Source organism: Carya illinoinensis, chromosome 14 (genome assembly GCF_018687715.1).
Source record: "Carya illinoinensis cultivar Pawnee chromosome 14, C.illinoinensisPawnee_v1, whole genome shotgun sequence".
In the NCBI taxonomy this organism is placed as follows: domain Eukaryota; kingdom Viridiplantae; phylum Streptophyta; class Magnoliopsida; order Fagales; family Juglandaceae; genus Carya; species Carya illinoinensis.
In genome coordinates, this window is record NC_056765.1 from 11,323,678 (window position 1) to 11,335,544 (window position 11,867).

Genomic DNA, 11,867 nt, shown 5'->3' on the forward strand with positions numbered 1-11,867 from the left:
TTAAATCAAAACATCTCTAAGAATTTCAAAAATCAAATCTTACTTCTAACATATTCATAATATCATCCTAACATCAACCATGCTTTAAATCATCAAACTAAAGTCACCAAAATCACAAAATAACATTTGGAGTTTTTGGTTTTACACTTAGTCCAAAAACAGAAACTTTTTCCTCAACTAGTTTTGATAAATCTCTTGATCTATGACTTATAAATATATGATCTTCAAACCAAACCATCACATGGTTTAAAAAGATGTCCTAAAACATATATAAGCTTCTAATTCAAGATCACATGGTTAGAAATTAACCAAAACATAAATTTAGCCAAGAATATCCACATTTTGGCTTATCTGAATATCTCTTTGCATAAAATTTCATATCTTTGAAACTAACAGCAAATATCTTCAAAATGATAATATAACATGTATATAAGATGCTTAGGATCCTCCAATAAAATTATTAAAGTCATTAGAATAGGTTTAGACCACCAAAGAGTTAAACTTTCTCAAAACAGAAACTGTTTTTCTTCTTCCCGTTTCTAAGTTTCTAAATCTAAGAAAATCTTTCATCAAAACCTTTAATCATGCAAAAATCCTCAACCAATAGTCACATATACATGTTAACAATACTTCATAAAAATTTCGGACCAATATCTATCCATTAGCTTGGTCAAAAACTCAAAACTATAACATATTCTCCAGTTTATCTCTCAGAATGACCTTTCTATAGTTTATATAATATTTGACTGACCAAATGATCTTAAAATGGGGCCAATAATATATCCATGTAAACTAGACTAAAAACGGAACAACTTATATGAAGGAGACTTTATGATAAAACACTTACAAAAGCTTCGAAATGGGCGTGCAAAAGAACTCCTAAAAGTTGTCCGAAAGAAAGTATTTGATATTCTTTTAAAGGAACGTGTAAATGAAGATAAGTTTGTAGGTGATGGCTGGAGCAACTTATGGATGAGATAAGGAAGATGATAAGGCTGGAGTTGAGAGTTGAGTGTAGTTTTCTCCTACCCAAAATATCTATAAAAGATTATCTCATAATATTCTATCCAATAATATCTACAAAAAATCAACTTAAGATATTTTTATCTAATAATATCTATAAAAATCAACTCAAAATATTTTTACCTAATAATATTCACGAAAATTACCTCAAGATATTTCTTTTTATCCAATAATATCTACAGTTTTGAACAGGCGTTTTGTCCGAAAATATAAAAAAAATGTTATTGCGCCATACGACTTTAAATAACCCTCTGAGTCTAATGGCACAAACCATAATACATTTTGACACTTCTAACTATCTCCAATAATCAAAAACACACTTCTGATACCATAGTAAATAATAACACTAACTATGTAATTAGACAAAAACCTATACGATTAATGGATTCGTGAAAGCTTATGAGGTTTTCACAAGGTTCCTAAAGTTAACAGAAATTTCACAATTGAATTTCTAGCGGGCTGTTACATGAGGGCTTTCCCCCAAAGGCTTGGCAAGTTTAAGGTGATAGCAGAACAACTTGAGATTCCATGTTCTGCCATGTTGTGTTTGGATGTTCCAACTCGATGGAACTCCACATATATGATGTTGGCGGTGGCACAGAAGTACGAAAGGGCGTTCTTGCGAATGGAGGTCGAAGATGGGGGTCTAAGGTATGCTTTGATAGGGTCTACTGGGAGGAGAAGGGGACTCGGTGCGCCGGATGCAGTTGATTGGGATTGTGTGAAGTCTTTTGTTGATTTTTTGAAGTTATTTTATGATACAACTATGCGGATATCTGGATGCAAATATTGTACTGCAAACTTGTACTTAGACGAGCTTTCCAGGATTCATGATCACTTGCAACAGAATTATGCTAATAGTGAGGGATTGTTATTTGCTACGGCTATGAGGATGAAATCAAAATATGAAAAATATTGGAGGGATATTGTGAAGATAAATAGACTATTACTTGTGGCTGCAATCCTTGACTCCCGATATAAGTTGGAAATTATACAATTTTTATTTATTGACATCCTTGGGGAAGAGAAGGCTGAAGAGTTTATTAAAGAGCTAAGAAAGGATATTGATAACTTATATGGCCACTACAACAGTAATAGTCATCCTACTCCAGTAAGTGGTAGCCGTAGCTCCTCACACCCGACCAGTTCGACATCTTCCGGTGATTACACTGCTTCTGCTGCAACTCTTTCATCACCATTGGTGCAGCGATATCATCAAAGGCGTGCATCGAGGAATATTATGCAGTGTATATCTGAGGTTGAATGCTATTTAATGGAAAATGTCGAGGTCCCTAGTGATGCATTTCAGTTATTAACTTGGTGAAGGTTCATTTCACCAAGTTTCCTATTCTTTCCTGAATAGCCCGAGATTTGTTGGTTATTTCTATCACTACGGTTGCCTCTGAGTCGGCGTTTAGCACTGGAGGTCATGTGATGGATGCTTATCGGAGTTCATTATCAGCTTCAACTGTGGAGGCCCTCATTTGTACACTGAACTGGCTATGTGAAATGCCCATTGGAGTAGATATCATTGATTCCGAGAGCTATAGGCTTGAATCAAGTAAATTTATAGTTTATATGCTTTTAAATGATAATTTAAATATTTGTAATGTTTTAATTATTCAACTTCTAATTTTTATAATTTTGTAGACCTACTCGTGAACCTTAGCATAGTTGCAGATGAGTGATAATTGCGGATGAGTTACAAGTACATGGATGAGTGATGCTATTCAGGTACTAGATTAGTATTTTTAAATCATTTAAAAAGTTATTGACAATTTCATAATTCATAATTTTATACTATATTTTTCTAAAATATTTTCATATGTATTATTTTGCAGATAAAACATTATGAGAACGAATATCGAATGGTAGTGGCTACTGGCTTAAACTTCAAGAATCAAGACTTTTTTCATTTCTCGATGTTCAAAAATCAAGACTTTGTTATTGTTTAATTACTAATTTACTACTATTTAGTTGTGTAACGTATGACTGTCTAATCAATGTCATTTGTGTTTTTGTTATTTAGGTAGTTGGATCTAGTATTGCGTACGGACCTTCGTAGGTGGGCCTTCGGAGTCCCAGGTGGGCCTTCGGAGTCGGAATTGGGCCTTCGGAGTTGAAGGTGGGCCAAAGCCCAAATATACTTGGAGTTCAGACTCCGGTTTCGATCGGAATTCCAAACTCCGATCAGAGTCGGAGTCGAAATTTTTTTTTCCTCCAACTCCTCTCGGAGTCAGAGTCAGAGCCCATCCCTAGTCTTGTCCCAATAACTTCCCAGCCTTTTCACGTTTTTTTTTTTTTTTTTTATAGTAGGCTTGTCCCACTAAGACCCTTTGCCATGCCCCTTTGCTATCAATTTTCTTGATGGCAGGTCATTGAGACATTTTTATGTTTTGTCTATATAGGGAAGAGGGGTTGAATCTGGTTCTCCAAAAATAGGTCTGGTCCCATCTCGGGCAAAGCATCGTGACTTTTAAGTGCCGTGAAATAATCTGAAAATTAATTACATAGTGTAATTTTAATACATCATTAATTTTTATAACTATTTTAAATTTAAATATTATTATTGCCAGGCTCCCATGCATGTGATTTACATGCATTGTTAAAACACAACTTAGAAAATTAATAATATATATAATGATAAAAGAAAGAGAGCAATTGTTTGCTTAGGAAACATGTAATCGTTAATTTGTTTCAAAAAATAATATGTCAACTAAATGATATTAATTTAATATATAATTTTTTTTACTACTGAAAATTTATATATTTTTATTTTTATATCAAAATAATATATTATTTTTTAAATAGGTTGGAGGAAATTTCTTCCAACCTAATTTACAGAAGTAAGTTAGGCGGCTAGAAAAAATATTTGGAAGTCTACGTACGATCGAAAGAAGTCTCAACGACTACTTATACAAGGTAGGGTCCATGTGGGGACCGAGGCTTGACCAATTGTCAAAGACTCAGGAATGAAATCAAGCTTATTCAAAAAATAAGATAAAAAAAAAAAAAAAGAGTAAGTTTGGTGTAGTATTTGTTTCTTAAAAGTGTAATGCTATATACTCAAATATGATGCAGTATATTTATTATTATTTGATAATAAAAAAATATATAATAAATAATTATTTAATAGTGATAAATATGTCACATCTTACTTAATTTGATGTAAATCATATAATAGTAGTATGGTGTGCATAGTTTTCCTTTTAAATAAATTGTCCTGAGAATTTTTCTGTACACCATGCTTTTAAAAAATTGTCATGAGCTTTTCATCATGTTAGAAACAAATATGCTTTTTATTCAGAGAACATATGACAAATTTTAATTGATTTTAAAAAATAAATTACGTGCATGTCACATATTTAATAGATACTTGTCCTTTTTTTATTATTATTAGATGGCTTGTAGGAAGTATCCTCCAACTTAATTTGAATGAAAACTCTATAAGTGTGTGAAACCCATGTGCTGGCACTGATGCTCATTCCTCTGATGATAAGTAATCAATTTGGAAAGTCCCTTTGATATACGTGACTCTCTAATAAGGAATCTTGATAAAAAGAACTTGAAGATCTTCATTAATGACTTTAGATCAAACTGCATTCGACAAATCTACAAATTGGATTTCAAAACAAGGGACCTAGCCCAAATTATTCGCCTCATTGCTTATTTATTTTTATTTGTTCTGTGTGTAGCACAACAATTTCTGCAATAGAATTTTTGTCAAGTTTTAATGCAAGTTTTATTGAATTTTCCAGGGAACTATGAGTACACACGGAACAAAATGAGAAGAAGCTCAAACTCATTTATTTATTAAAAAAATATTAAGAAAAAGATAGATACAGTGCAGAGAAAGCATTTGATCACTTGGCAGGTTTGGATTGGTTGGCTTACTTTTGTTACGCAGTCCTTACACGGTCTTTCTGCATCTTCCAATTTTGACATCTATTTCAAACTTTCAATCGTAGAAGCTTCTTTCGTACATCTATGTTTTTTCCAGTCTTTTCACGTTTTTTTATTTTTTAATGTTCTTGTTAGTAGTCTTGTCCCAGTAAGACGCTTGGCCATATCCCTCTGCTATCAATTGTCTTATGAATTGTTTAGTGTAAAGGGCTGAAACTGTGCGTTTAAGTAAAGGAAGGATTATGTCATGTGGAGTGAAACGGTGAGTATTGGATAAGTGATACGGGGAGTTTTAATAACTGTAATAACAGCCTGAGAATATTGTAAACGATAACGTTTTACTTCTGTAAAACGTGTATAAGAACCAAAGCAACCTGTAAGCAAATTCATTCAGAAAGTTTAATAGAAAGGCAGTTTTGGAGGTTGGGAGCTCCTCGAAAGCTTCTTCCAAGAATCAAGAAAGTGATTCTTGGGTTTTCTTTTCATCTCATTCTAGTTTGTGTTGTGATCTTGTGTGTAGTATTTGGGTAAACTGTAGAATACCCATTACAATTGGTATCAGCGGTCGTCAGTTCTGTGATGGCAGAAGGCACACGAGGAGCGTTGAAGAACCAGCAGGAAGAGCTGCATAAGCATCAGGATGTCCTCCAAAAGCAGTTGGATACACATCAACAGGCTATTACGGGTATGTTTGAAAAGTTACAGCATGTTTCTGACATGCTTTGTTCTTTGGTTGAATCAATACAAGTTAATCTTCATAGAGAAGGGGTTAATGAACCTAGAAGTCATGAAGATAGGACCATGCAGAGAAGTTTTCGTTTGGATTTTCCAAGATTTGGTGGTAGTGATCCTGCTGGGTGGGTCTTTAAAGCAAATCAATACTTTGATTGCTATCAAACACCATTTCATCAGAAATTGATGGTGGCATCTTTTCATATGGAAGGTGAGGCACTGGTTTGGTACCAAACTGCCTTGAATTCAGGGCAATTTAATTCTTGGGAGTCTTTGGTGGTTGCAATGTAGGTTCGATTTGGACCATCATCATATGATGATCCAATGGAAGTATTAGCTAAGTTGAAACAGACAACTTCTGTGACTATGTATAAATCACAGTTTGATAACTTAGCAAATAGATTACAAGGCTTGTCTGAGAGACACCTACTTAGTTACTTTGTGAGTGGGTTGAAAGATGAGATCAGATTGGGTGTGAAAATGTTGAGTCCAGTCAATCTTGGTGCTGCTTATGGGTTAGCAAAAATCCAAGAAGAATACCTATTTGCTATCAAGAAACCATGGAGAGGGTTTTCAGTACCAACCGAGCCTGTGGTGGAAACTAATAAAGTGCACAGACCTCCTTTAGCAGTAAAGAAAGTTTTTTCTTCACAAATGGATGAGAAAAGGAAGAAAGGCCTTTGCTATCATTGTGAGGAAAAATGGAATCCTGCACATGTGTGTAAGACTCCTAGGGTGTACCTAATGCAAGTAGAAAATGTGGGGGATAAGGCCATAGAAGTAGAGGAGGTAATTAATGAACCTCCTATAACCAGTGAACAATTGGTGACAGATGAGGGTGAAGCAGTGGAGGTGTCCATTCATGCAATTTCTGGGTGCTCTACTAGTAATGCCATGAAGTTACTGGGGAGGGTAGGAAGTTGTGTGGTGGAAATTTTGGTGGACTCGGGGAGTACACACAATTTTTTGGATCCATTAGTAGTACAAACTGCAAAACTGAAAGTCCATAAGGATTCGAAGTTACAAGTTGAAGTAGCTAATGGGGATAAGCTGATTAGTGGAGGAAGATGTGAGGAAGTCATAAAAGTTCAAGATTCCAAGTTTAGAATTCCTTTTCATGTTCTGACATTGGGAGGTTGTGATATGGTTTTGGGAGTTCAATGGCTCAAGACTTTAGGGCCAATTTTCTGGGATTTTAATTCAATGTCTATGAGTTTTTCAGTGGGTAATTCAAAGATCACATTGAATGGGTTAAAATCTGAAGGAATAAGGGTACATAATGGGGAGGGCAATCTCAAGTCTTCCTTGGTAAGGCAGCAAGGGTGGTTTTTGCAGTTAAGGGCTGAAGATCAAGGTGGGAAACCTGCCAATCAGGTGAAAGAAGTGGATGAATTATTGCAAGAGTTCAAGGAAGTTTTTGCAGAACCTGTTGGTTTACCTCCTAACAGGTCATTTGATCATAGTATTCCTCTTAAGGAGGGTACGGGTCCTGTTTCTGTCAGACCTTATAGGTATCCTCATTATCAAAAAAATGAGATTGAGAATATTGTGAGAGATTTGTTGAAAACTGGAGTGGTTAGACCCAGTCAGAGCCCTTTTTCATCACCAGTCTTGCTTGTTAAAAAATCAGATGGATCATGGAGGATGTGTGTGGACTATCGAGCCTTAAATCAGGTAACAATCAAAGACAAATTCCCTATACCTGTCATTGATGAGTTACTTGATGAATTATTTGGAGCATCAGTTTTTTCTAAACTGGATTTAAGGTCTGGATATCACCAAATTCGTGTAAAAGATGTGGACATTGAAAAAACAGCTTTTAGAACTCATGAAGGCCATTATGAGTTCTTAGTAATGCCTTTTGGCCTTACTAATGCCCCTGCAACCTTTCAAGGGTTAATGAATGATGTGTTTAAACCTTTTTTAAGAAGGTTTGTCTTGGTGTTCTTTGATGAGATTCTCATCTACAGTAAGAATTTGAGAGATCATGTTTCACATCTCAGAGCTGTTTTACATGTGCTGAAGCAACATACTTTATATGCAAAGATGTCTAAGTGTAGGTTTGCCATGCATGAAGTTGATTACTTGGGGCATATCATTTCTGCTGAAGGTGTTAAAGCTGATTCTTCTAAGCTTGTTTCTATGGTGGAATGGCCTATTCCGAAATCATTAAAAGCCTTGAGAGGATTTCTGGGCCTCACTGGCTATTACAGAAAATTTATCAAGGATTATGGCTCTATTGCTGCCCCTTTAACAGTTTTATTGAAAAAGAATTGTTTCCATTAGTCTGAGGAGGCATTTCAGGCATTTAAGAAATTGAAAGAAGCTGTTACAAGTCCACCAGTACTTCGATTGCCTGATTTCTCTAAAAGCTTCACTATTGAATGTGATGCTTCTGGTATTGGATTGGGGGCTGTACTCATGCAGGAGGGTCAGCCTATTGCTTTTTATAGCAAGGCATTAAAAGGTAAGGCATTGCTTTTATCAACCTATGAGAAAGAGCTACTAGCTCTTGTTTCTGCTGTAGCTAAATGGAGGCCTTATCTGTTAGGGGGAGTTTTTCAAGTTAAGACTGATCAGCAGGCTCTTAAGTACTTATTGGAGCAACGGGTAGGTACAGAAACTCAACAGAAGTGGTTATCTAAGCTAATAGGCTATGATTTTACCATTGATTACAAGAGGGGAAAGGAAAATCAAGTAGCTGATGCTCTTTCCAGGAAGTCTGAAGAGCAGACAGCCACTTTAGCACTCATTACCTTTCCTACTTCTCTTTGGATAGAAGAGTTGAAACAAAGCTATCAGCTTTGTTCCCCCATTCGAGAAATTTATGAGAAGTTGCAACATGGATCTGAGGGTCCAAAACATTTCACCTTACAGCAGGGCTTGCTGTTAAGAAAAGGGAAGATTGTGGTGGTTTCAGATTCAGCATTCAAGACTAAGGTCTTGTATTACATTCACAATAGCCCACAAGCTGGTCATATGGGTTATCACAAGACATTACACAGGGCTAAACAAGATTTTTATTGGAAGGGGATGCGCAAAGATGTTAAGACCTTTGTCAAAGAATGTGAAATTTGTCAAGCATGCAAGCATGAAACTTTGCATCCAGCTGGACTTTTGCAGCCATTACCTGTACCATCTTCACCATGGGCAGATATTTCCATGGATTTTATTGAAGGATTACCTTCTTCAGATGGCTATACTGTCATTTTTACTGTGGTGGACAGATTCACCAAGTTTGGACATTTCTTTTCTTTGGCACACCCTTATTCAGCAAGTAAAGTGGCTCAGGTTTTTTTTTCTGGGGTCTTCAAGCTCCATGGCTTGCCAAAATCCATTGTGTCAGATAGAGATGCTATCTTTACCAGTAATTTTTGGAAAGAATTATTTAGATTGCAAGACACTTCTCTCAATTTCAGTTCTGCTTATCATCCACAGTCTGATGGGCAAACTGAAGCTTTGAATAAGGTTGTTGAAGGTTATCTCAGGTGCTATACAAGTGACAAACCTAAGGAATGGAACCTGTGGCTTCCTTTGGCTGAATGGTGTTATAACACCACTTGTCACTCTTCAATTAAAATTTGCCCTTTTGAAGCGTTGTATGGATATGTACCTCCCAGATTAGTTTCTTATGTAGCAGGAACTTCTGTCAATCCTGCAGTAGATCAGCAACTAAGATCCAGAGAACAGCTTTGGGTGATGTTGAGGGAGAATATATTGAAGGCTCAAAATAGAATTAAGGATTTTGCAGATAGAAGAAGAACTGAAAGGGAATTTCAAGTGGGGGATTGGGTGTTTCTCAGACTACAGCCATATAGACAGAAAACTGTAGCCTTACGCCATAATCTTAAGTTGGCTCCAAGGTTCTTTGGACCTTTTAAAATTTTGGAGAGGATTGGGACAGTGGCCTATAGGCTTGAATTGCCTTCTTCTACAAAGATCCATCCTGTGATACATGTCTCTTGCTTGAAGAAAAAGCTTGGCCAGAATGTTATACCATTGCCTACACTACCACCTGTGGACTCTCAGGGGCAAGTTCAACCTGAACCTGAGTTGATTTTGCAAAGGAGGATGAAGAAAATCAGGAACAATGCTGTGACTGAAGTCTTGGTGAAATGGTTAGGAGCTTCTGCAGAAGATAGCACTTGGGAACTTTTGTGGAAGTTACGTGATCAGTACCCACACCTTGTGGGCAAGGTCCTTTGAGAGGGAGGAGTGTCAAGTTCTTGAGGACAAGAACATTGTTAAGGGGAAGGGAATGTAAAGGGCTGAAACTGTGCGTTTAAGTAAAGGAAGGATTATGTCATGTGGAGTGAAACGGTGAGTATTGGGTAAGTGATACGGGGAGTTTTAATAACTGTAATAACAGCCTGAGAATATTGTAAACGATAACGTTTTACTTCTGTAAAACGTGTATAAGAACCAAAGCAACCTGTAAGCAAATTCATTCAGAAAGTTTAATAGAAAGGCAGTTTTGGAGGTTGAGAGCTCCTCGAAAGCTTCTTCCAAGAATCAAGAAAGTGATTCTTGGGTTTTCTTTTCATCTCATTCCAGTTTGTGTTGTGATCTTGTGTGTAGTATTTGGGTAAACTGTAGAATACCAATTACATTTAGCCAGATAAAATTTTTATTTTAAATATAAAATTTTCATTTTATTATTATAATTTTTTTCTTTTTTTTAAATTTTAAAATAATAATAATATTAAAATATAATATTTTAATATTTAATTTTAAAATTTAAAATTTTTATCTAAAAGTTTTAAAGGGTTTTGTTACACAACCTCCCAACACTCCAACACCTCACATTTTTTTTAATTTTTATTATTTTAATTTTTATTAAATATTTAATATATAAATAATAAATAAAATAATTAAATTAATTTAAAAAGAATAAATTCAAAAAAAATATTAAAAAATTAAAAAAGAGTGGGATGTTGGGATGTTAGAAAATTGTGTAGATTTTTTCAATTCTAAATGACAAGCAGAACTGGCAGGTCATTCAAATTTCTTATTTTTTGTCTACATAGGGAAGTGGGGTACAATCTGGTTCTCCGTCATGTCCCATCTCGGGCAAAGCGTCATGACTTTTTAAGTGCCGTGAAATAATCTGAAAATTAATTAAATGGTGTAATTTTAATATATCATTAATTTTTTGTAACTATTTTAAATTTAAATAGTATTATTGCCAGTTTCCCCATGCATGTGATTTACAAACATTGTTAAAACACAACTTATTTAATTAATAATATATATCATGATAAAAAAAAAAATAGAGCAATTGTTTGCTTAGGTAACATGTAATCATTAATTTGTTTTAAAAAAATAATATTTCAACTAAATAATATTAATTTAATATATAATTTTTTACTATTTAAATTTTATAGATTTTTATTTTTATATCAAAATAATATATTATTTTCTGGATAGGTTGGAGGAAATTTCTTCCAACCTAATTTAGAGAAAAATTTGGAAGTTTACGTACGACCGAAAGAAATCTCAACGACTACTTTTATTCAAGGTAAGAGTCCATGTGAGGACCCAGGCTTCAGCAATTTTCAAAGATTCATGACTGGAATGAAGTTTATTTTATTTTATTTTTAAAAAAAGGACAAGTTTAATGCAGTATTTTCTTTGAAAAAAATTTTAAAATGGATAAATTTGTGAGTTATAAAAAAAAAATTAAAATAATTCTATTTATTTATTTTAAATAAATATGTAAGACTTATACTTCTAGAAACTGCCTCTAACATTATTCATTAGAATTTTTCTGTACACCAAGCTTTTTAAAAAATTGTCATGTGCTTCTCATCACGTTTGAAACAAATATTATTTTTATTCAAAGAACATATGACAAATTTTAACTGATTTATAATTAAAAAAAAAAATTACGTGCATGTCACGTATTTAATACGTACTTGTCTTTTTCTTTAGATGGCTTGTAGGAAGTATCCTCGAACGTAATTTGAATGAAAATTCTGTCTAATAAACAAAATACTTATTGAGTGACAGCACAATTAGACACCTCAGCTCTGGATCTATTGGATCTTGGTTTCAGTACTACCCATCCCTTCATAGGTGTGTGAAAGCCATGTGCTAGCACACTGATGCTCGTCCCTGATCCGTTTTAGATATGTGACACTAATCAAGAGTCCTGATAAAAAGAACGTGAAAATTTTCATCAAATGACTTTAGATATGTGAACATTTTCG

General features: G+C 34.5%; 1 protein-coding gene across 1 annotated transcript; it reads left to right on the plus strand.

Moving 5' to 3' along the window:
• The first annotated feature begins 1,489 nt into the window (after positions 1-1,489).
• Positions 1,490-9,864, plus strand: LOC122293563. Its single transcript, XM_043102118.1, has 5 exons — positions 1,490-2,270; positions 2,387-2,584; positions 5,489-5,880; positions 5,950-7,914; positions 7,963-9,864. Exons 1-5 carry the CDS (start codon positions 1,490-1,492, stop codon positions 9,862-9,864), a joined length of 5,238 nt encoding a protein of 1,745 aa, XP_042958052.1.
• The last annotated feature ends 2,003 nt before the right edge of the window (positions 9,865-11,867 follow it).